The 27,258-nt window shown below is 38.4% G+C and overlaps 1 protein-coding gene across 1 annotated transcript in view; it reads right to left on the reverse strand.

Moving 5' to 3' along the window:
* Window positions 1-832: 832 nt before the first annotated feature.
* Pdhx (pyruvate dehydrogenase complex component X) overlaps window positions 833-27,258 on the reverse strand; it is a 54,436-nt gene continuing 28,010 nt past the window's right edge. The window contains exons 3-11 of the mRNA XM_034495104.2: window positions 25,449-25,549; window positions 21,357-21,556; window positions 20,275-20,373; window positions 15,016-15,190; window positions 13,382-13,529; window positions 10,706-10,764; window positions 8,649-8,807; window positions 3,962-4,026; window positions 833-2,036 (exon numbers count right to left, since the gene is read on the reverse strand). Coding sequence (XP_034350995.1) covers window positions 1,778-2,036; window positions 3,962-4,026; window positions 8,649-8,807; window positions 10,706-10,764; window positions 13,382-13,529; window positions 15,016-15,190; window positions 20,275-20,373; window positions 21,357-21,556; window positions 25,449-25,549 — 1,265 coding nt within the window. The 3' untranslated portion in view covers window positions 833-1,777. The remainder of the gene's footprint in view (window positions 2,037-3,961; window positions 4,027-8,648; window positions 8,808-10,705; window positions 10,765-13,381; window positions 13,530-15,015; window positions 15,191-20,274; window positions 20,374-21,356; window positions 21,557-25,448; window positions 25,550-27,258) is intronic.

Below are 27,258 nucleotides of genomic sequence, written 5' to 3' on the forward strand. Positions count from 1 at the left end.
TTACAGGGAGACGGGAGATAGAGACAAGAAAATTATCAGGAGCTAGCCTGGTGTACACAGCAGTGAACAAGAGATCATATATCAAACAAGGTGGAAAGCAAGAATCCATAACAATCCAAGGTTGTTTTCTACCTTACACACCTGGGAACATGTGTCCACACGCACACAACCAAGGACATACATACACTTACACAATATTAAAAACGTTTCAGTCAAACTAACCTTGAAAATAATGCCAAGTATAAAAGCTATTTTGAAAATGGTGCTTGGTAATAATTTTAAGTTAATCTGACAAAAGTTTGAAGAGTCCACTTTAAAATGGCTTGTTAAAACTGAACAACTGAATTAAATATTTTCTTAACAAGAGATATACTGGGGCACTAATTATTTTTGAAGGCTCTTTTGTTAGGGCTATAGTTCATCATGTCATACTCAACACAACTTGTACTATGGAGTCTTTCTTCTGGTGATTTATGTCAACTGACACTAAGGAGAAACTTTCTGCAACTGGTGAATTAAATTACCATTCATTACCATCTCATTTAAATATCATTATCTTGCCAGTGCTGCCAACAGAGAGAAGCAGTTCTAACATTACTGATAATAAGGGACAATTTGATCCAACTGATGGACTAAATGAGAACTATTTCCCATCTGTTCTCCTTCCTAGGTCTTCTCTCTTGTGAAACAGAGGGTCTCACTCTAGCTCTGGCTAGCCTTGAACTCATGAGACTCCTGCTTTAGTGTCCCAGTACTAGGACTGTAGTACTAGTAGCCACTGTGGTGAGCTTATTTGCCACTTTTCTATTTTGCATGTTATATTAAAGTAGACTAGGATTTTTTTTTTTTATTTCCTCATAGTTGATTGTACAATACAAAGTTGATTACAATGCTTTAGCAAACACTGTATTTAAAACAATACAAACTTACAATGTGTGGTAAGAGAAAACAATTATTTCAATATATTCCAATTCAGCATGAAAGTGAAGTGCTCACTGCTAAAGTTGAGATCAACTACAGCTTTTCAAGTAAAACACTCTCCTGGCCTCCGCTGAGACAGGGCCTCACTGTGCAGCCCAGCTAGCCTCAAAGAGGGCCTCCTTTCTCAGTCTCTCAAATGCTGAGGTTACAGGTACAAACCCAGCTGCTTCCCCAACTTTATAATGTCAGGTCTCTGAGCAAACAACTCTTTCCTATGTCTTCATTTCTATTGTATTCTTAGAGCTTCACAGTGTCAAAGAAGTGAAAAGTAACACTAGAAACACATATAGCTAAGACACCTGGCTTTATATACACAAAAGTTTAATAATGTTGTCACAACCCCAATAAAATGTACTTATGTACTAATCCAGAATAAACTAACTGTACATATTAAATTGTTCAAGTATATCAAGAGCACTGCTTATTAAAAAAAAGAGAGGACCCAATATAGACAGGCATCTCTTTGAAGCCTAATTATAACTTCAATACGATTAAGGGACAGTATATATATATTTAATTTTACAATATCATACATTCACAATTATTCCAAATTTCAAATGAACCAAACATACGATGTGATTTACATTAGTTTAATGCCTTCTGTACAGCACCAGAGGTTAAAAGTGGATCTGACTAACCAAATGTTCTTTATTAGTCACAATTTGCCATCACACATTTCTACAGTAAACATACTGGGGAGAGGAAGACAGCTCAGGACAAAAGCTTTCACCTTTAATAAATACGCACTTCATCTACTCCATACTGAACACCCAATCAAGTGACTGGTCTCTGAAGGCTACGCAAGTCGCAGGGGATTCTCTAGGTTTGCTTTGAAAGTTTCAAGAAACTTGGTAGCTAGTTCATCATCAACCACTCGGCTGTCACTTGACATTGTAACAGTTATAAGCTGGTGCTGCTGAAGTTGGGGGTTCCCCTCTTCATCCTCAGTGAGCTTCAGCACTGGGCGGAATCTCCCAACTGCCAAGATGCAGGCCTGAGGCGGGTTAATGACTGCAGTGAACTCATCGATGCCAAACATCCCCAAGTTGGAAATACTAGAGAAGGGAGAAAAAAAACTGCTGAATGGCATGGTCTGAATTTGCATCTGTACTTTATTACAGAGCCTCATGCTATGCTACTCAAAGCCAAAGAACATGTCTGTCAGCATACTTATAAATATCACAAGTATTATCGAACAGTGAGTACTCAACTGGAGGTCCTCATCAATGACATCCGGCCAGAAAGGAAATGTAAGGTGTGACTAGTGAAGATAAGGAACGAAGCTGTTAGGGTTTACAGATGAACTCATGATGAAAAGCTAAAGTTCTACACAGAAACTAAATAAGTGAATTCATGTTGCCAGGTAAAAGATCAAGATAATTATATTTTATGTAAGTTATTAACATTTAACTATGAAACCTGAAAATAGTATCATTTAGCATAATGCCAAAAGACAGATATTAGGTAGGAGACTTAAAGAATATCTATGACCGCCATGAAGAAAGGTATAAAACAAATGAAAAAAAAAAACAGAAATACTTGACAATGGCTGAGTTGCCAAATTTAGTGAGGAATCCCAATCAAAATCTCAGCTAGGCATATGCTGTGTGTCTGTGTTTGAAAATCAAACAGACTCTAAAATTTGTTGGTATATATGGAGCCAGAAAAGATAATCATGAGTGTAAACAAAGCTGGAAGGTCTTCTTACAAACATCTGACAGTTAGGTTTCACTGCAAACTGAGCAAGAGCCAGACACAATGCAAAACTTGACATGGAAGCTGAATAAGACAGCCATGTCATCTTCCCCTTGCTATGGGGAGAAACCTTCCAGTGACAGCCCTGGGCTGATTTCATGTTTTTATAGGAAAGAAAGATCCTTGACTTCTACTTTACAGCACATGGCAATCTATTTCAGAAAAGAGAATGGCAATGTCTCATGACAACCCAGAAGAGCTTCACTAGAAAGGTCAGAGCTCCTGACAAGACAGATATCACCAACCAGGAGGAAAACCTTTGGCAAACAGAAATTCACTTGCAGAGTTTCTGTCCATTAAAACATTAGCAGGAGAGCAGAAGCAAGGATGAGGGCTCGGGAGCCACCTGTATATGCATCTTACATGGGCTGTGCATATGCACATGCTAAGGCCTACCAAATGGTTTTACAGAGCAGATGCCAGACCTTAACACTGCCTTCATCTGATGAACTACCAGACAACCAAATAACTGACATACTAAAAAGGTGTCCAGCACTATTCCTTGGCATGTTTCTGATCACAAAATCCCAAGAAATAGTCAAATTTAAAGCCTACTATTAAAATGCTGTCAAGAACATATAACACTGGGACTCCATACAATGACGAGGGAAGTGAAAATCAGTGCAACCATTTTGGAAAACTCTTTGGCAAAATCTGTCAAAGTTTTGAATCCAGAAATTCTACTTTTAGGACCACACGACAAATTAGGCCCCATAAGACAATGGCAAGCATGTGCGTGATGCATTGTAATATTGTAATAGCATCAGTTTTGAAAGCACTGTAATACCTACAGGGAGTAAGACCAATATGGATATGTCAGCACAGAGATTATTTAGGATAATAATAAAATACTACTAATAATAATCACAAGAAGGAAATGGCTGAGGTTTATAAACCTACCTTGTTTATAAAGTAAGTAAAAAAAATAAAAGCTTAAGAATGTGGATGTCATTTTAGGATAGCTAACAGCCAATAAAAAGAATGCTCATTTCAAAACCAACAGGCTCCTTTAGCTATGATAGGAAAGCCTAACTACTAAGAACAATACTTTCTCATGTCCTGCTATCTAAATAAAGGTACATGATACTGAACCTATATTTTAAAAATATAGGTTGAAGAATTTTAAAAATGTCTTCAACAAATACACGAGAAAAGGTTGACATGGACCAAGTAAGTCTTATTCTACTTGCTTGATGCTACTGATAATTAAGAATTTACATCTTACCTAAAAGATCCTCCTTGGTACTCCTCCGGCATCAATTTTCCATCTCTTGCTTTCTTTGACAGAACCTGAGGAAAGGACAGAGTACAGCAATACAACACAATCATGTCACAGTTAATGTGTCACTGGAATTACTGTACAGGGCATACCCTTGTCTGGAGCGCAGGGCGAGTGCTAGATATTTAAACATTCATCTGACTAATTACAGGAAGCTCGAGAACAGACAATCTAAGAAGTTAAAGCACTACAAAGTTCCCTGAAAAGCTTTGAAGCTCTTGGTTTGCCATTTGCTGTGCAATGGTTCCATGCCTCCTATACAACACTGTATACACTCCTCATAAAGCTTAAAAAAGGCATTCTTGTCAATCCAGTAGGTTTTGAAAAAATTATAGTATTGCACATGTTTCATCAATTATAAGGATAAGCCTGCTTCTGTCTTTTAGTGAAGAAATAAGGATAGTGCAAGACCTAGGGTTTGCTACTATATATAAATATAATAATTGCATATAATGTATATAGTAACTCTATAAAATACATATAAATCATGTAGTGACAGTGTTTCACAGATTTGATTTTGGCTGTAACCTGTCTTTAACCCAACACTAATGTCTTTGGGATTATTAAGAAGTGACTCAGACAGAGGTCCACAGATTTTACCAGCAAGTTTTACTAAAAACACAAATTCTCTGAACACTTAATGTATTCCCAAGCACTCTAGAACTGGATCCATGTCAATGAACAAGGTAGTTAATATCAGATAGAACACAGCACACAGAATTGAACTAGTGACTTTGAGAGTGAGGCAACAAGGGATACCCTGAGAACACAGGATAGGGAAATGTATAAGCCATGGAAGATACAGAAGGTCTGTGAAGGTAAAGCTGCAACTGAGACAAAACACTGAGAAAGAGACAGCCAAAGCAAGGCTCCAGGGGAAGCTATGCACTGCCAGCATAAATCCTGAGCCAACCTGGCAAAGATCCAGGCCCCATTCCAAAAATATGTTTCCTTTCTGGCCAGCCTGAGCATTAGTCTCCTCACAGCTTGCTCGCTGGGTGCCTGAAGTCCCGATCTCACATTCCTGCAAGGCCTTACTGCATCTTCAGTGGATGACTGGTAACTCAGAGCTCTCTGTTCTTAACTTTGTCTTAGTCATTAATCCTGACTTACAGATCTGTCTACCACCAGAGCACCACAGCTGCACACAGCCCCAAGCACCACAGCTGCACACAGCCCCAAGCACCACAGCTGCACACAGCCCCAGGCACCACAGCTGCACACAGCCCCAGGCACCACAGCTGCACACAGCTCCAAGCTCCACAGCTGCATACAGCCCCAGGCACCACAGCTGCACACAGCCCCAGGCACCACAGCTGCACACAGCCCCAGGCACCACAGCTGCACACAGCCCCAGGCACCACAGCTGCACACAGCCCCAGGCACCACAGCTGCACACAGCCCCAGGCACCACAGCTGCACACAGCCCCAGGCACCACAGCTGCACACAGCCCCAGGCACCACAGCTGCACACAGCCCCAGGCACCACAGCTGCACACAGCTCCAGGCACCACAGCTGCACACAGCCCCAGGCACCACAGCTGCACACAGCTTCAAGCTCCACAGCTGCACACAGCCCCAAGCACCAGAGCTGCACACAGCTTCAAGCTCCACAGCTGCACACAGCTTCAAGCTCCACAGCTGCACACAGCTCCAAGCTCCACAGCTGAAAAGCTCCATTCCTTTTCTTCTTTGTTGCCAATCAAGTCATTGCCATGTGTGTGGTCTAACTGCTAATTCTTCAGCTATCCTCCACCCATTCATTCCTTAAATTTGGAATATGGGATTTTGTTTGCTTGTTTTAGAAAACATCACTGATTTAGAGGAGTAACGGCCTCACTACTAGCACCAAACAACTCAGTGGGAAGTGTAATACTTGGCTGTTGAGAGCACAGGCTCTACTCTATAGAGCCCAGCTGACAGGGTTGAATAAGAAATCCACCACTTAACAGCACAGAAGTTTAAACAAATTATTTAAGTGTTTTCCTTATTAGTTTATCAATTCCGTAAAATTATTGTTTTGTCCCTGATAAAGTATCTTTAAAGAGGACTGAAGAGATTTAATATTTATGATTGGCTTACAGCAAAGGCTGACACACAGGGCTAGCATGGTGGTGGTGTACATACTGTTGGTCTCAATACTTGGGAGGCAGAAGTAGGTAGATCTCAGTGAGCTTGAGGCCAGTCTGGTCTTCTAAGACAGCCTAAATCAAATCAAGACTATATAAACAGACTTCTTTCAAACAAACAAACAGCTGATACATAGGATGCCTGTTTGTTTTTATTACAGTCACTGTTGTTACTGTTAGTTATACAAATACCTTTAGAATTCTTTAAAAAGCTCACAAAACATTCATTTAAAAGATAGACAGATTAGTCTACATAGTCACAAAATGATTATACTTCTAGAATTAAAATCACTCTAATGTTTTTCTGTTCAAACTGTTCAAAGCATTATACTTTTGAATAAGACACAGTATAAAATCTTCATGTATAACAAGTGATAACAAAATGGCAACTGTACAGGAACTTTCTTCTAAAATGGGGACATGGCTTGTTTACCTTTTCTGGAGGGTAAGAAGTCAAGTTCAACAAGAAAGCACAGAGGAGTAAGTACACTTACTACCAATAGAGGAGCAGCAGCTGAAGCACCATGACCAATGAGATTAGACACAGCACCCAGTTTATGCCTGGCACTCCAAAGACTCAGAGTGGCATGCTGTCTGCGCTAGAGCAGCAGTACCCTTAGCTAGTGCTCAACAAACCTCAACACCTCAACAAAGGTGCTGGGAGACTGTGGGAACTGCTCCCTCTTAAACCAAGGTTCTTTCAAATGCAAAGACCAGAGAATGCAAGCATAGCCATTTTAATGACATGGTGTTATAGTAGTAAAAAACTGCTCAGAACCACTGAAACCTGTAATAGTTAAAATTTAATGTACATCAAGATTGGAAAATCCCTGCTCTACAGATCAGTAACTTCCACCTAAGATTTTAAAAATGTTACTTCAACACTTAGTCTCCTTTCACCTTGAACACTGAAGTACATGCTTCTCAATGGTGCTAAAAATCCTTGACACCTAAAATTCATGAATAGTATCCCCTGGACCTGTAGCTTCACTTTGTGGTATTTCAGTTACCCTGAAATTGTCAACCCCAGGCTGACAATATTAAATGGAAAGTTCTAGATATGAATAGTAAGTTTGAAATTACATGCTTTTCTGAGTAGCATGATGAAAGCACATACTGCCTCCTGGTCCAGCTTTCGCATGCTATTCACACCAAGCAGCTCTCTCAACCAGATCAACTCTCCTGGCATCACCACAGTGCTCATGTTCACCCAGTTCATACTTAAATGTTTCCAATGGGCAAGAATAATGATGCTGGCAACTTTATCACACTGAATCGTTATAACTGTTCTACTTTATTGTTATGTAAAACTTGTAATGTGCCTGATTCATAAACTGAGCTCTGCACAGGTCTGTATGTACAGGGAAAAGTACATATAGAGTGTTTTCTAGCATCTCGGAGGGTTCTTTAGAATGTATCCCTTGTGGGTCAAAAGAAACACCTTATGTTATATCCCAGAAAACCACACTATTAACTTTGACTTTTAACTGACCTAATTAGTACAACTTATCAATTAAGAAAAACTGTTGCATCTTAATCTTTAAAGATATTAAAGTTTCAATAGAAACACTTTAGTGTGATACTTCTGCCAAAAAATGGCCTTAGGCATTACAGTGGCTGTCAAAGTTGGCTGGCATGTATTCCTACTTTGTAATGTGGTTATGTGCTAGTGACAAAAAAACAAAAAACAACAACAACAACAAAAAAAAGCCTTCATATTGCAACTTTAAAAATTGTTTTTTAAAGACATTCAGGAATCCCTTTGGAATGCTAATTACTTTTAGTGGTCTTAATTTACAAATTTAAAATTTAAAATCTACCTGAAATAACATCATGCTGGCTAGTCTTATGTCACGTTGACACACACTTGAGTTATCTGAAAGGAAGAAACCTTAATTGAGAAAATGCCTCAATAAGTTCAGCTGTAAAGCATTTTATTGATGGGGAAGGCCCAGCTCATTGTGGGTGATGCCATCCTTGGGCTGGCGGTCCTAAGTTCTATAAGAAAGCAGGCTAAGCAAGCCAGTAAGCAGCACGTCTATGGTCTTTATATCATCTTCTGCCTCAAGGATCCTTCCCTGTTTGAACTCCTGTCTTGATTTTCTTCAAGGTAAACAGTGCTGTGGAAGTATAATCCAATATACCCTTTCCTTCCCAGCTTGCTTTTTGGTCATGGTGTTTGGTCATAGCAAATAGAAACCCTAACCAAGACAATTTTTAAGACTAAATTTTGGACTTTGGAAATTAAGCTTTTGCACAGAACATAAATGAAGCGGACCTCTAATTTATGTACATATTAATTTTAGAGTTTTTGAATATTAAATAGTCCTTTAGATGCCTTGATTAAAAACTGAAAACCTTAATAAGTACCTGGGATCACCCCTCCTCTGCACAGAAACCACACACACACACACACACACAACATGCATGCACACACAGCCTCTTAGCAGGTGCTAAGATGAAAGAACAGTCAACAGTTTGAAAGCAGTCTTCTGGACACATACCTTTACAGAGTCAGCGATCTCCTGTATGCCCTTAGCGGCTGCATCTTTTATGATTGGTGTAATTAAACCTTTATCTGTTGCCACAGCCACGGAAATGTCAACAGAGGGCAGCTGCTTTGGGCCTTCTCCATCCCAGGTGACATTAACCCCAGGCATTTGCTGTAAGCAGAAAAAAAAGATGCTATGAAGGAAGCAGATTATATTCAATATATAGACTATAAAGCAGATATAAGACCAAGATTATAGTCAGAGAAATGTGACTTATATTATTGCTCATGTGAATAAAATTAGACAGAAGGAAATACATAAAACTTTGGTTTGGAAAAAAAATGAACATTGATTATTGTTCATGTCTGGGAAGAACAAACACTTTACAGCAGTATGCACAACTAAGAAAATCCTGATGATATACATGTTTTGAACTGCATGGCCAATATGAACTTGAAGGGGACAGGGTAGCAGAAAACAGTAGTGACATTTAACTGCACAACTCTGAAATACATATTAACAAGCCCTCAGTAAATGAGCCTTCTATTTAAAACCAATTTCCCAAGCATCACAAACAGGAGACAGATATTAGCCACACAGGTACAGACTTAACATAGAGAGAGAACTACCCTGAAGAATGAAAAGATCAAAATGGCTAAATGCCTGGACGGTGTGTATTGATGTTGCCAAATATCACAGGGTAAAACTGGGGCTGAACACAGAAACCAAAAGCCAATTTCTCTTCTCAGAAATTCCGTGATTTCTGCAGAGTAAGATCAAGAGTCCAGGAATGTCATTTACCAATGGCAAAGCACAGCCCGATTCTGCTCTGTTTGTCCCACGTCACTTCTGCATTCTGTGAGAATGAGGTCTGCACTCTATTTAATAGAGTCTTGTTTTATTCCTTTACCTTGTAATCAGCCAATTATTCTTAGAATTTCTCTGTAGTTGTTCACTAACAACAATGCCACAATGATAAAATAGTAAAATCAAAGACGCAATCCCTCAAAAGATCCCAAATTCTTCAGATCATACAAAATATAAAGAACAAGGGGCTAGGTGGATGGCCAGGTTGATCAATGTTTGATTCCCAGCATCTGGATCAGGCACCTTGCAGCTACCTGTAACTCCAGCTCTAAGGGATCTGAAGCCCACTTCTGGAGTCCATGAGCACACACACACACACACATGTGTACAAGCCCATATATGAAACACAGACACAAACACACCAAAAATGAAATCTTAACAAAAAACAAGAACAGGTAAAACCTCCAAAAGGGAAGACTACGTTGAAATGACATTTAATTAATGAATACATAATAAAGAACCATGGGGCATGATCTAAGTTAAATTCAAAACAATATTCAAACTCTTAACCCTTTTAAAGAATTATTAAAATGAATTCCACATTCAAGTTTTCTAACCAAACAGACCTAAGAAAAGAAAGAAACATATATAATAATAAGTAACTGGGGAAAACAAGCTGGCAACCATATAAGCAAGGTGGCGCTTAGAGCATCCCAGGCAACATCAACCTGGACAAGCACAGAGGCTCCTGGCTTATATATTTGGGCAACTGCATGAGGCAAGGAACCTTCTGGGGAAATACACACTTTAAAAGTGAAGAGAAGACTGCAAATTCAGGCACAGCAATATCTACAAAGGTGAAGGAGAAAGCACCAAGATTTCATCAAATTCAACTAGATCTAGTTATTTTTAATAGAGAATTGTGTAAATCCCTATTAATTACTTAAAGTGTGGACAGGTAAAGATAAAAAAAGAGAGCCAGATTTCATTTTGACCAGGCCCCAGGTAACTGTAAAGTAGCAGCAGAGGTGATGCAGGCTTCTATTGACTATCTCTCATCTCCAGTGCTGGCTGGCTCTTCTCTGAGAACAAGGAATCAGTGTGGATAGAACAGATGCTCTTTATTCTACTATAATTACTTTGGGAACTCTTTTGATTTTCAGTTACTGTAAACCAACTAAACTAAATAATAGGATATTTTAGCAATAAAATTATACACATCTTAATTTAAATGCCACAATTACTTTGGTTTGGCCACTTACTTTAAGAGTAACAGCTGCTGCTCTGATGATAAAGTCATTTACTGAGACTTTAATGTCATCTGAAAGAAGAATAAGTATATTAAAACCAGTATTTGTAATACTTTAACACTGACCCTTGTGATATCAAACATGCAGATTATGGACAAGTCTGGAACACGGCGATGAAAAGCACCAGTCTGTTTGCTTTGTGACGCATGTTTCCTTGGTTAGGAAAACAAGGAAAACATGTGGATTGCATGAAGTCCTACACACAGAGCTAAGGAAGAGTGCACTGCTTACTTGTAGGGTGGGTATAGCCTACAGGTAACCTGTGCTTACCATGCTCAGGCCTTGCATTCAATTATCAGGATTCTTCCCATCAAAAAGTTCATTTTTAAGCCCTGATTAGCATTTTGTGAAGGCATTCAACAATCATACACATGAACTGGAAAGCACAGTACAACTACAACCAAATAGAAGTCCCAACCACCAAGGCTCTACAGGGCAAACAATCTCTGTACTTGAACAGCAGTCGTCTTCATTTTCAAATGTTTTTGTTCTGTGCACATTTTGTAATACACTGATAATATTAGAAGAGTGGAGTATGTAAGTATATCAAGTAGACGACTGTATTTGTAAAGGTGTTTAAACTTCCCCTTTATCTAATAGAGAGCATGACAAAGAGTTTAAGACAAACTCAAGCACCTTTAAGTATTAAATGGGAGTTGCTTTTACCTCAGTGCCACAGCAACCATACACCAGCCTCTGGCCACACCCAAGTCCATCACCCTCACGCAGAAGTCTGTCCTCTTCGTGCTGCAGCCCAAAGAAGCACCCTGCACTTCATCACTTTCTTCCCATCAACACTTACACTCACTGGCTTTCTTGGTTGCTGAGACTCACCCAGTTTTTTTTCTCTTCTCTGTCTACTCTTTTACTCTCAGCCCCTCCTCTCCATGTTCCTGCAACCCAGACAGGAACCTTCAGATTGGTGGTTCTAATGCCATTTAGAAGATGGTTAACATACCTCCAAAGTTCTATTTCTAACCTTACACACTCAGAGCTTCAGAATCCAGTTTCACATAGATGCTCCTACCTCCAAAGCAAGGCCTCTCAAATCTAATGTATACAAAGGTGACTTCACCTCAAGTACTTTTTAAAAATTCTATAGTATGGAAAATTTCAAATCCTGATCACTGTAATTAACACATAGCTAAGAAACTGAATAGGGTAATGTACACCTATAATTCTAGCACTGGAGAGCAGGAATAGGACAATCATGAATCTCTGTGAATGAATCTCTGTGGGCTACACAGACAGAACTTACTGGAACATCCAACCAACCAACTAACCAACTCACTAACCAACCAAGCAAACCCCAAGTATCAATTAAAATCCCAGACATAGACAGTTTCACTCCTAAACTCTATCAACATTAAAAAGAAAATCCTACTCACTAAACATTCCATAGAGTATAGGAGGAAAAAACATTTTCTAACTCTTCTACAAAATCTGAAGATGAACGCTGGGAATACAAAGGAACCAAGGAAAGAAAGCAGAAAGGCAGTATTTCTTATGGGCATACATGCAATTATACATAGTCCACTAACACTCAGCCAGTGTAAAGAATCTTAACAAAAGGTTAATAAAATCAAACAACACGTGAAAAAGCTTGGTATGAGAAATATTGGGTTGATTCAACAATTGACATTCAACCAATGGTAATCTTAACCAAAAGAGAAAGAGTATCTCAAAGATGAAAAAAAAAAGAGAGAGAGAGAGAACATTTTGACAAAATTTCAGCATCTGCTCATGCTTAAAATTCTCAGAATCAGAGAATGGGAATTTCCTCAACCTGAAAAAGATCTATAAAAGACTTACTGCAAATGCTACAGACTGAATGTTTCAAAATACAGAACACACAAGGGACACATATCTACACCTCTGGCATTTATAGCCAGTGCAATAAGGCAAGAAACAACAAAAGGATGGGTAAGGTTAAGATAAGATCTTCATGCTAACAAATCCACACCTCTCTGAAACTTGATTTTGAAATGTGTTTGGGGAGACAATTCAATTTATTAATCTGAAAATGTGTTTTGAATACACAACTATAAAATGCTAAGACATACTTACAATCCATGCACTCTTTAATCAGTTAAGAGCTTTGTTAAGACCTTCACTTGTCCAGCTAATATTACCAAAAGGTATTCAAGATAAGCATTTAGCCTGAGCAAGGCATTCATCTGTTCCTTTCAAAACCGACCGACTGACCAACCAGAAAATCTAAGCTAAAGAAGCAAAACTATAAAGCCTACTTTTACTTAGGAAAACAACCACAGGGCAGTGTGTGACCCACAAGACTACTGGCAGGCTCCATGTGTGGCCGAGAATGGATGAACGCCAACTGAATGACTAGGTGGAAACCACACAGAGAAGATGTTTGACTGAGAGCAAGAAAGAACATAAGTCCTTATAGTATATAAAGTAGGAAATGTGATTAACTCAGTATTATGCTACCCAGCTATTTCATGTAGAGAAAAAACAATTCTCTCTCCTGTGCTAGAACAAGCTGGAGTAGAGCACAGTCAGGACATGAAATAAAATTAAAGACTACACAAAGTACATTTTAACAAAGAAGTTTATGAACATGAGATTAGAATTTATTCTTCAGTGAGTAAAGTCAACTTTACTGACCTTTGACCAGATCTCGTCTAACCTTTAAAACGGCTCCAAGGTCACAGTCAGCAGTAGCATAGGCATGAGGCACCGTACTTTTTGATTCAGTTAACCTCTTGGCAATAACTCTTCGCATATTGCTGGCAGGAATTTCAGTGAATGTACCCTGCCCCCCACAAAAAAGAAAGAGGCAATTTGTCCATTAAAACATATAACATAAATGGAAAAATAGATGAAACCACTACCTATCTGAAATTCTAAGAGACTTAGTAATTATATAAAAGATTAGTTTAAGAAAAGTACTATTAAAATTCTTTATACAAAGGGAAAATATAAGAAATCTAAGTATTTGACTTGAGTTTATACAACTATAGAAAAAATAGCAAAATTTAAATTTTAATTCTGAACGAGACATTCTGTATTAGCAAGTTTAAGGCAACTAAAAGGAAACCAGCCTATCATCACTGTATACATACATACTGTGTATACCCACACATATACACAGGCATGTTGAGTATAGGAGAAACGTATTACTATGTACATATGTGCAATGCGTATATGCTCATGTATGCACAGGTATGTTGATTATGAGAACATAAAAAGAAATAACCTAGCTATCTATTCGGACAGCCTATAAGCGGTTTTTATTACAAATGCTGACTACAGGCAAGTCTTATAAAAACCACATAGTGTAAAAAAAAGGCAACATTTTACATAAGGGATAATCGGTCAATGACTATGCATTTCTGTGATTTAAAAATAATCATGAGTATCTTATTTCCTAAGAATTCAAAGTATAAACTATAAATGAGATAAAAAATCTTTCTTTAATTTTAATATAAATTATTTTGTAAAGGTATGGACATCCAATTACACTTAATCCTGTTCTCATCTTTTATTCTACTCTTGGATGGAATTACGTTCACCCCTATAATTTATTTTTCCTTTTACAAATGATATTTGAAGAACACTTCTGTTAGCAAAATGTTCTGATTGCATGGAGCACATGCTCTCTGTACTCTGTGAGCATTTGAAAGATTTATTGTCCTCCTACTTTGACAAATCCTCTACAGCCTACTTTGAGGAAGATTTGACACACTAAATTTTTATGTAGACAGTATACTATTAATGTTCATAAGAAATGCTGCCTGTGAAACTCTTAGTTCTCAGTCCTTTCCAAGCATGGTAATGAATAATCTTCTTTATTAATGGAAGTGGTGTGTTTACTTTCCTATTTAAAGACACACGGAAGAAAAATGGGTTAAACAGACGAACAAAACAGCTGGAACACAGCTGTCTCAGAGGAAGAAAGTGTATCATGTAGTATGATAAATTCTTAATAGCTCTTAATTCCTTTAACAAAAACCAAATATAACCATAAAAAGGAACTATGAATTATTCTTACATCCAAGGAAAAGTACCATGACTACATGGTAAAATGAAGCCAAATCACAATCCTCTTTGGAAGAGAGTGCCATACAAACAGTTCCATTTGTGTTATAAAATCTATAAGAAAACCAATTGTGGGTACTCTCTATATTTACAGCTTATTAAAATGGATTTATTTAAAAAGTACCTATAAAGCACACAGTACTTGCTTTTATTTTCTTTCTCACACACAGACCATAACAGTTTTACTAAGAAGACCTTACCACTGCATTAGGTTGCCCAGGGATGGATACTGGTGGGATCATTGGCCGAGGGTAAGATAGCCCAGCAGTGGCCGGAGGAGGCACAGATGCTGAAAGAGTGGATGGAGGAGATGGGGCTGGTCTGAATTCAGTAATCTTGCCCATCTGTTTCAGCTCAACTAACTTGAGTGCATCTCTGGAAATGAAAGGAAATTGGATACCCATGAAGCAACAAGGAATACAAGACAGTCTTAGAAAATTATGCTGAAGTACGAGGAAGAGAAATACCACAGCAAATACTACAAAATCTAAGCAAGTCTTTCCCCTACGCGGTATTCTGATTCTTGTTAGGTATCCAATGGCTATTCATAAATTTTCAAAACCCAATTAATAGATTGAATTTCTAATTAGAATAATTAGAACCTATTGGGCATATCTGAGACACAATTTTCTCTAGGGGGGAAAAACCTCTTACTTAGTATCTTATGGTAACATGAGAAGCAGAATTCTATGATAGATTAATCTATTTGATCCATATAACACCACAGTATTGGGTAAAGATAGTAATTTTTATTAAAAAGTAAACTTATATTTTATTGGGAGACAAGTGTCACTAGCTAGATGAAAAATGTAGTAATTGAAACATTTTACTGTATGTTTATGAAGGAATTCTTACATGGCATTCAAAGAGTGTCAAGTTCATAATCTTTATGGCTTTCATTGGAATATTTCCCAAATAATTATCACTTAGAATGTAAAATAAACTACTTACAGACCTCTCTTTTGTATTACTTTGTAAAACAAAGGTGCGTTTGTTTTTACAAAGGGAAATAACTAAGACTATAAGATATGTCAAGTCCTCACTTCGGGCTGGTAAGTTATAATTACTTACCAACTTTACAAAGCCTGAGAAGGGAGTCTTAATTAAAGCACTGTCAGAAGGCCCATGGGCATGTTTATGGGCTACTGTCTTGATTGTTAGTTGATATAGGAAGGCCTAGCCCACAGCAGCAGCACCTTCCCTCTCCAAGTGTTTCTAAACATGTGTTCTTGGAATATTTTAAAGAACAAACTGACAAAACAGTAGAAATGCTACATCATTCTGGATTCCTAATACTGAAGAGTGGGAAGAGAGGAAAAGAGCCTACAAGTGTCATGTGTGTTAATAACTCACATCATCCAGGTGGAAGAGGTGTTGCTATTACTTCTAATTTAGACACACATGGACTCAAAAAAGTTAAGCTCAGTATCTAAGTCAGTCTGTCTCAAGCACCCACATTACACAAGACTCTACCCACCAAGCTTTATTCTACAGAGGAGTCACATCAGTCACACAAACTAGAGTAATAGGATTGCATCTTTAAAAAGGAATACAGCAAAGTAAGGAGCTAGAGAGCAATGAGTGAGAAGACAGAACAGCAGGGGGAGGCCTGGGTAGAGGGACATTACACAGAATGGTGTGGAGGAGCAAGTCTAAAGACTGGGAGAAAGGTCTATCTAACCGGCAGAAAACACCTAACTTCCAAGATGAGGTTTCTAAGAGAAAGAAGGCCAGAATAGAAGTGTAGTGACCAGGGTGGAGAGGCAGGCAGCTGCGTACAGCCAGGGTTGAGAACACTGGAGTACACTGAGGTTCAGAGCTAGCTGTGTTTTCTACCTTTCAAATAGCTGTGAACACGCTATGCAAATCAAATAAAGTGAAAGTAGTTTTCTCCTAAGAACAGACTAGCTAAGAATTAATCCACGATGAGCAGAATGCTGGGACTGAACAGGGAACTGGGATATGCCTAATCCACAGCGACTAACAGGACCTTCTGACAAGGGCTCCTTACTCACCATACAAAAAGTCACAGGAGAATAGCTGGAGGCAGTATTGATTCTCAAAGGGCGAACCACAGTCTGGAGATGGTGACAGAGTGACTGAGGTAGTGAAGGGGACACGTGTCCCAGGCAATGTTCTGTGAACCTTTAAAGCTTTTAACCAGCTTACTTCTACTTGAAAATCAATTTTTACTCATAATATTTATAACTCAAACCTAAATTATGATTTTATATCTATGTGTCAAGGTCAATGACAGCTGACACAATTCCTGAAGACTTGTTATGAGCCCAAAGGCCAGCTAGATGAAAATGTTAGCACTGATATAAAATAAGACCTACTAACTCAGAGTGATGCCTCCCAAAAAGGAAATTTCCCTTTCTAGGGCACAGTATATTATCAGCAAATACCAAATACATTTCCTTACAGAGACTGATTTCTTGCTTACTCAGTCATCAGATCAAAACACACAGAGATAATAAAAACCTAAATGGCTAGTATCTGTACTCATCGATCTATAAGCTAGGGTGCTGACATTAAATAGACATAGCTACACCTCCCTGTTTGCATGACTGCTCTGTTAGAAAAGATGTGATTGGGTTTTATCCCTAAGTAATTAAGATTACTGGGGAAACCAGAGCTTGGTGAGGAAAAAAAGTGAAGAGGAGCCATTATTCATAAAAAAGAAAGTAGAAAATAATTCTAACCGTTGATTTAAAATAAACTTTTATTATTGATTTTACAATTATATAGCCCATAAAGTGTAAATATTAAGTGTTGTTTAATAGCCGCCAACAATTTAGCTATAATGCAGAGATGATTTTAATGATTTCTGCCCATTAAATAATTAGATTAAACTGGAAGCACTACTGGGCATTAAGAACTCTAAAACACAGGAGAAAAACAAATGAACCATGTACTGGTATGAAAGCAGAGAGTGCTTGGGAAATTAGCTCAAGTAGAGCCTTTCCGTGACTCAGAAGAAACAGCTCACTCTAGTGGTCATCAACTAATTCTGAAGACTAATACTTAAACTAGACAACTGCCTAACATGCCAAGTTCTGATACTGTGGTAGACATGAACAAAAACATTAAGTACAACTTTGATTTAATAATTAGATATAGCGAAGATATTAAGGCTGATGGCAAAGACTCCTGCTGTGCTAATGGGCCTCTGACGGTGGCCTGGCACCTGACACTCAGGCTGGCTAACTCATGACTGTGCTTCTGTACAACATGCATCTGGAGCACTACCTTTGTTTTAACATGAAATGTGAACACTAGCTCTGAGCTTGTGCTCTTCTCTAGAGAGACAATGGCTCAGGGTGCTGCTCTTTGATCAGAACGGCTGTCACACCACTCACCTGCATTCTGAGCTGTCCAAAGTGGAAAAGAGATGGCACTCATCATTTCCTGAGCATGCTGCTAAGGCATACTGAGAGAGGCTTAAGCCAAAGCCTGAGGTTCTACAACTGTTTAATGTTAAACTTAGCATACAAGAGCAAAACTTCTTAATACTACATGCATTAAGGATCACTTTTTCTCATTAAGTCTTCTGGAATGGTTGATACTTAAAAGAACAAAGTCAACTTCCTTATGGTAGAGAAGGCATAATGGCCAGGAAAAGAACTAGAAAATAGTGGGAGAAAGAAGGCAAAAGCATCATGAACATAAGGTATCAAGAGGATAACTACATTACTGTGATTTTAAACAAGTTTTTAAAATATTTGTGCATGCATTAAATACAGTGGCACATGCATTTAGCAGGGAGGGGAAACACTGCAGCACACTCAAAGGCAGAGTAGTCTATGTGGTGAAACCCTAACGGGGCCTGGGAGAGGGAAGTAGACAGTTCCAAGTCAGTCTCTGCTTTCCTACCACTACTACCACTAAGCTGCTTTCCAAAAGGGCACCTAGTAACTAAGTTCAAGAATCTTTCCTCAGACCCTATGTTTCTTGGCTTGTGGACCATTTCCCAACATCCTAACACAGAGATCAAGTCTTCTAAATGATGTGCTGCTGCTGATCTCAATGACGATAACTGCTTCATGACCTACACAAACTGTCTCCTTGTCTTCATCACACGGGTCCTGATCCCCACAGCTTTGCAGTGTGACAGAAAGCCGCAGACATGAGTTACTCTGCTATGGCAAACTCTTCCTTAAACTCCTTATTTGACCTATTTCTGGAACCAACACTTTCATTACACAGACCAGGATCCCAGACACACGCTAGATGTCTCTTGCATGATTTTCAACCACATTTAGAGCAGTACTTATTATCTCCTACCTGCATTATTCTAAGAGTCTTACCTCAACTGATCCCTTACCTCAGAGGCCATTATCTGTTGTAATTTATACTGCATGAACTTGCCAAACTGATCCTTCTCACATATGGCTATAATTATTTTGCATTTCTTCAAATCTTCAGTGGTTAATGAATTAAAAAGGCCATTTATCCTATCCCTCACATAACAGACAAGGCAAATCCATCTTGTGAAGATAGTTGTTTTATTCCTTTTTTTGCAGACTGGTATGTGATTAAAAAGATAGAAACCAGTGAAAAAAAGACAAGCTTCCCAGGCCAGAACCATCACTTTATATCTATTCTACCTAAATCTTTAAAAGTTTCAGTCACTGTCTTCTAATCAGTATTAGAGTGGCACATTGACGTGAGGATTTCACATGTCCCAGGCCCATTTGATTGGTCTTTGTTGTACCTTTATTAGGCTAAGTTCCACTAGAGAAAGGCCCATCTGTTTAAATAGACTGTTGAGAGACAATTTTAACAAACGCAAAGATGCATCAATTTCTTGACTAGAAAGACTTGCCTACACAAAGATGTCCAGTCAGTTCTTACTGAGCTAATTCAATACATCTCAATTGACTATGTTCTCCATGACCTGAAAGACCCTAGAACTGATTTAGATTTTTTAAAAAAAAAAGACGTATCAATAAAGCTACTTTGTTGAAAAAATAAACAAGTGAAATCTGCAATGCCCATCAGATTTTAAAACATACTATTAAACTTAAATTAAATTGGTATTAACTCACAGAGCAATGAAAGAGAAAAGGAAATCCTTAAGAGAATTAACTGCAAACGGAGACTCCTCTGAATGAAGTAAGCCAAGTCTGAAAAGCTAAGAATTAAATTATTTTAAAAGTGCATCTCCATACCTGGGTGACTGAAGAGACTGGTGATGACTTCATACGAGCTGAAGTGCGCCTCCCTGCCTGGGCTCTAATGCTCTGCATTATCACCATGTCTGAGGATGTGGCTTAGTTATTACATTAAGTTTAATTCTTAATAATGGTGCAATTATTCAGAAAACTCTTGCATAGAATATAACTTACACTAACAAAAGCAATTAAAACCACGAGAGAACACAGAGAATAAGCTATTTAAAAATCCTTTCAGAAAAAGCTAAGTGAAGGGTCTGGGGATTACATAATCACACATACTCTTTAGTGAAGATCCCTCGAGGGCCCGTGGCTGTGCCCTGGCTGGCATCCAATGAATGTTTTTCCAAAATGTTGCGGGCAGCTGGACTTAAGCGGATCCTGAGAATAAAAACATGAAGACAAATGAAACTAATTTACACTTATATTGATTCAAACAGATCTAAACGTCAACAGTTTCACTGATAATTAGGAAAGTGAATTCTTAACACTGAAGCTAAAATGAGTCTCAAGGATAGTCACAGTCACACAGACTGTATCAATCTATTTTATCGTCAAAACACTTTTATAAAGCAGTAAGTAGTTACCAATTTTAAGTAAGCTTAATAAGAGTAAATGTTCGTAACACAGGAAGACAGCTTCTGACTGCCAGCATAAGTCAGAGAGTGTAAGATACAGGAAACTAAAAGATCATTCAGATTATCCAGATCCTTACCAACTTTACACACTGTATCCCCCTATCAAATTATCACAGTATGCTTTGTAAACAATAATATTAGGGCTGGGGCATGAGTACTGAGTTTGGATCTCCAGTACCTACATAAAAGCCAGGTGCAGAGGTGCGAATCTTAGCACTGGTAAGCCGGGGACATGTTCACAAGTACCTGAAGTACCTGTACTATCACAGGACAGCTGGAAAACATTTACCCATGTCAAATACAGAACTGTCTGAACATGAACATATGCTAAAATGAAATTTTCATTTTGTATCAATTATACTCTGGACACTTAAATTTACATTTTAGTAATCTGAATTTTGTGAATGGAAACACAAAAATTAAGTTTGGTCTCATGAACACCATTCTGCAATTATAGAACCTAATTGAAGTTCAGCACAGATACAGATGATTTTATTCTCTGCTGGGCAATCAAGGCTTTTGGAAGGCCCAAACAAAACAGACATTCACTAACTGTTTATCAGATGAAGAAGAATGTAAAACAATCATTCTTATGTTTCAGTGTCCTAAGAGAAATATGGAAGATGCTTTGAACATGATACTGATTTCAAACCCCTAAAAAAATAATCCCTTTTTACATAATAATCATGTTTGGCTGGACATGTATGTTCACATAAACGCACTCACCGTGGTATCCCTTTGTGTTCCTTCCTGGCAGGACAAGGGATCTGCGGCTGTGGAGGAGGCTGAGTAGGCACTGGTGGTTTTGAAACTGGAGGTGGAGCACTGACATCTTTGGGAATTTCCACGTGTTTCCAATCTTCCCCTTCTTCAACCATCAAAGCAATGAGTGAACCTAGCTGTATATTTTTAGCGCCTTCTTCAACCTGTATTTTAAAAAGACAATGGTCAGGATAGAAAAACCCAGGGTCACACGAAGTTGCTAAGTCTACAGGTGCAAGGACGACCTGAATTAAAGGACATTGAAGACAGAGGGCTCTCCTCTTCCAGCTGCCACCTTCTGCTCCTGTCATTTCTCTCTCAAGTACTAATGCTACCTCTGGAAATAAGCAAGACCCAGAATTTCTGGCAGCCTTCGAAACCAGAGTTTCCCTTCCTTCTCTGATGTCAATTAAATCCCTATCCATGGAGGATGTAGGTACAGCCGTCAACTACCTGTCATCATTAGTTTCTACATGGTTTCAGAATTCTAACAGCTCATAAAGGATTAACTCATCCAAATTAGTCCAATCTACTAATTACTTAAGTAAGTAATACTAATTAATTTTAAGAAAAACTTTCTTAGTAAATTTGGTCTTTGGAGGGAAAAAATGTCCCGTAATGCAGATAGAGCTGGTTAAGGATTAGGATTCTAGCTAATTTTATGGATAGTTTCTGTCTTCCCCTATTAAGTTTTTTCTGGGATACCTACCTATAAACCCAGGAGATATCTCAGGAGCTTTTCATAAGTGCATCAGAGATACACTGTTATCCTAGCTAAAGTGATACTATTTCTAGATGGTATCTGTCGACTAAAAATCTAAAACAAGATAAAGATTTTTTTTAAAGACAAAAATATTTTAAACATGCCAGCAGCACAAATTTGTTTTTAAAAGAATTGTAATTTATTTATTAAAATAAGTTTTGAGTAAATCTTTGGATGACAGCGTCATATAGTTTAGATATTAGGAGACATTGCTGTTTCTTTGTAATTTCCTCTTACTTCCTCTCAACTACTAATGTTCATTAGATTGGTTTAATGAGTCAAACCAATTCATCTATTAATATTAGTATGTACTCTATCCTGAAATTTAAAATAACTGTAAATTCTATGGGTTAGAAAGCCTTGCAAGCTTAGTGATTACCAATGGAAAACAGACACAAAGACTAGAATGGAAAAGAGCAGATGATACACGATGCCACAACCTGATGACACATGTTAAACACATGTTAAAGAAGGGAATGGCTGTTACAGTTCTACTTAAAATCATTAAAATCATCAGTGAATTAAGTCTTTTCTAGGCATGCTAGTTTGGTGCAGACATTTACTTCTATTGTAATTAGCCAACAGTCAAAGCTGGTGCAAACACAGTAACAGAGGCATAAATAATCTTCTGCAAAATCACAGAAACCTATCAGGCCTTTGCTACATCTTCTCCCGGCCTGTTGCTCTACCAAAACCAAGAGTCTGGGACAGCAAGCATCCAAGATGTTCCCACACTGTCTTACCCAATCAAAACCCTCTTCAACTCTTATGCCAATGTGTTTTAATAAAAAATGAAGTCCGTTTGCTCTCTGCTCTATTCACAGTCTGTGGTTCAAGTGAACTGTCTTCCCTCCCATGTGTATAGCTTCCTGACATTCAACATCATCTCTGTTACTATAGCTAGTAACAACTGGCTATGTTAGCATAGTAATGATTATTTTGTCATGTCTGTTTCTTCATCTGCCAAGTGAAAATACCAACAGTAGCTATCAAAGATTTGTTAGGAGGGATATAGAAATTCCTGATATAAGGGACTTTGAACAGTGTCTGTCATTTCACATATACAGTAAAAATATAAACTGTGTTACTAAATTAAAATAAATATACTCAACAAAGATCAATATTAGACTACAGAGTACATTTGGTAAGGATTAGAAATTCATGCCAAATAGATCAGTGCATACTCAGGAAAATAATGAGACAAACTGCCTCAAAAAATAATCATTACTATGCTCATATAGCCAGTTGTTACTAATATAGTAACAGAGATATGCCATGACACTAGAATATGAACAGACTGAGAATAACTATTCAGATCTCAGTATCCAGATGAGCAAGTCTTTTCTTAATTGCTTTACTATCCACAAAACTTTGTTTGGTCCAGGGTTTCATACAGCCCTCCTAGTCTGGCATATAGTATGCTATGTAGGCAACACTGCTTACAAAGATTAAACTGTGTGACAAAAGAATACAGGAACTTCCCAGAATTACATCACCAAGAGTGAACAAGGTATAATTCGTAACCTTCTTAAAAATGTGAATTCCAACTACACATTAATGTTTTAGTAATGACAGATGCAGGATGCAGTTTTATAGAATCCATATTTTTAATAAGCACAACTAATGCCTGGCTCTGAAAATAAAGATCTGCTACACATCTTCCTAGCAAATCATTATATTATATTTACAAATATAAGGATTACTCCACAATGTCAAGCAAAGGCATAGCTCTTGCTTGGACAGAGAGAGATGGAAGGGAAGAAGACTAGAAATACCATCTTTGTGGCTCCAGCCCCATTCTGCCGGGTAAGACTGCATACATAACGGCAGGAAAACACTGCTTACTATTCCTGCTACTCAGAAAGCATTAGGATACTAGTAAAATCACAAAGGCCTAAAATGTATATAGTCTTTCCTCTGGTGGGGAAATAACTGTTTCTAAAGCAACCATCGACTATATCCATTTCCCACCTCTTTTCAGAATTTAGGACCAGAAGGACAGATGCTACTGACCCACTGGAATGGCTAACAATTTGAAATGCATTACTGAGCAGTTAAGTGGAAAATGCTACTATCGTGGAAGACTTGCACAGCCAAGCAATCCAGAGCTGCAGCCAAGAATAGACTGCCAAAAGCACACACAGGAAAATGTAGTTGACTTTGTAGCATATGGTAATCTAAGCAATCTTTTTCTTTTGCAAAATACCATACAAATTATTAAGCAAACTACTTTTGGTATAGATTTTTCCAGCTATAAAGACTGAAAAAATTTACCCTTCAACTCACATTTCGCTCAAGTACATTAACTATATGTTCACTGGTGTGTTCTAGGGGGCTGCTGATAAAATACACTGCAAGAAGTGGATGCTGGAAATATTATCAAGTGTTGAGAATAAAACACCAGGGCCTAAGAAAACAAAACACTCAACAAGATCACTTCAGACAGGAAACAAATGACAGAAGGAAGGTCTACATGAACTAGAGTATAAAATCCTAAAGTACCAAGTATGTGGAGAGAACAGAGAAAGGTCCACATCTAGCCAGAGTATAAAGTCCTACAGAACTGTGTATGTGGACAGAATAGACAAAGGGGAGTGGGGGTAGTTATAGCTAAGCTTCATCTAGAGACTCAAACACCCATCCACAGAGGATGGCCACCAGAGAGACAGCTTGTTTGTGAATTCAAGTGGCAGAGGGCAAAGTGGCTACTCACTGCCCAGCCACAACCAACCAACCATGACTAATGGTGAGGCTAATGTCACCAAGGGCTGAGTGACCAGTAGTACTACAGAGTCCTAGAGTGACCTTTATGCAATTCCTTAATCTTCCCACTACCGCATGACTTAAATCATCTCCACATCCAAGGGAAAGACATTAACAAATGAATTCGCTACTTGCTCCACGTAGAGCTGGCAGCCCTTTCCACTTACTATCACCTGGCAGTGACTGCAGGGCCTACTCCAGGGACAGAATGCTGGTGGGCTCCACAGTCAGCACATGGCACAGCCCAATAGCCATGTTTTAATCCCTGGCTCCACGGCTTTAAACTGGTTATACTATTTGCTCTGTGTAAATGGTCTAAAATTCTATCCTAAAACCACCATACACAAGACCATACACACACACACACACACACACACACACACACACACACACACACGGGGGGGGGGGGGAATTTTGGCACTAAAACACTGTTAAGGTGTGAATTAAAATATATTATACAGTAGATAACAAGGCACACAGGAGGGACATTATTCAAGGAGTTTACATAAAGAAAGACATCCATGTCTTACCACTATTTTGGCTAAGATGCCATCGTCATTTGCATCTAAGGTGACCACCGCCTTGTCTGTCTCAATTTCACATAACGAGTCTCCAGCACTCACAGCTTCACCTAAAAAACAACAGTGTATTTGTTTGGTTGTTTTGTTTTAAAATTACATTTTATTATTGATTTATTCAGTGGTGTCTGTGTGTGTGTGTGTGTGTGTGTGTGTGTGTGTACATGCATGCAATACATGGCTCATATGTGGACGTCAGAAGACAAATCATGGGAGTTGGTTTTGTCTTTCAACCATATGGATCCCAAGGACCAAACTCAAGTCATGGAGCTTGGAGCCAAGTACTGAGCCTTCTTACCAGCCCACCCCCACCTCTAAAGGATAATTAGACTATTCCATTAAGTGAAAAACTGTATCATTTACTATACTTTTTGTTAACTGTTTAGGACAAATTCAGAAACCCTGCTCGCACTACACAGCACAGAATGAATATAGGATAATCAGAAAATAAAATACATTTGTGAAGCCAACTAAGACCATTTTCTATGCAACAGAAAAAATACAAAACTCAAAATGTGTACAGGAGTCAACATTACTGATGTGTAGGTTTCTGGGCCCAGAGGTCAAGGGAAAGATGTGGGGCTGACAGAATGACCAGTCAAGGCTTCAGGAGCCAAAGAATAAGAAATGAGAGGACTAAAACATCCCTCAGCAACATGAGCTGAGGCAAATTATTCTTGAGAAAAAAAGACAAGCATAACCCAGGGTGCGGGGAATGGGAAGGAGGGAAGACATAGAAACAACCCACACCGCTGTCCACTCAAAGCAAACCACAAAACATGGTTCTTAATCACATAAGAAATCCAATGTCATGAAAACAAAATACAATCAGTAATTTCAACAGAACTAAACTTTGAAAAAACTACTATAGAAAATCTAGCTGGACAGTGGTGGCGCACGCCTTTAGTCCCAGCACTTGGGAGGCAGAGGCAGGCGGATTTCTGAGTTTAAGGCCAGCCTGGTCTATAGAGTGAGTTCCAGGACAGCCAGGGCTACACAGAGAAACCCTGTCTCAAAAACAACAACAACAACAAAAAAAAAAAAAAAAAAAAAAAAAAAAAGAAAGAAAATCTATTCAAGTAAGTATTTTAAGATAAAATAGCCATTACAAACACAAAAAATTTTTAAAAATTATAGAAGTGAAACAAAATAGTGTCGAGAAGAAAAGAAAACAATTAAAAGTTGTGGAGAGGAAAAACTCAAGGTCCTGAAGTGAGGCATCAATGAGACACAGCAAGAGTATAACGAACAAGGCAGCAGCAGCACTGCAAGGGCAAACAGGAAAGTTAAAGAAGGAAAAAGCTGGAAAGCCAGCAGAGGCACCTCTCTTCAGGAGTTTCAGGGATGGTGGCTGGAGAGACCAGTGGAAAGGCAGTTGTAAAGCGACCACTGCTGAGAAGTCCCCAGTATTAGCGACAGGAGAGTGAAGAATTCCCAATGGTTGTACTGACTAAAATGGGTACAGAAAGTAGTCTTGTGGCTTGGAGGGAGGCTCTGACTTTTATCTAGGTGCTGGTGACATGGGGATGCATACACATGAACATTAATTAACTTTACTTTGATGAAAACGCAGCAGGGAACAAAAGTATTAGATAGTACAAACATGAATCCACACTTGGTGACCAGAGAGTGCGCACTATTGACAATAGAGAACACACTTTAAAAAGTTATCAGGAAAAAAACAGATTACTTCAGTGGAATGACAGTCAGAGCACACCTTAGGAGCTGCACGAGTCAGAGGACAGTGAAGAAGCACAATAGA

Source organism: Arvicanthis niloticus, chromosome 2, assembly GCF_011762505.2.
Source record: "Arvicanthis niloticus isolate mArvNil1 chromosome 2, mArvNil1.pat.X, whole genome shotgun sequence".
NCBI classification, from domain to species: domain Eukaryota; kingdom Metazoa; phylum Chordata; class Mammalia; order Rodentia; family Muridae; genus Arvicanthis; species Arvicanthis niloticus.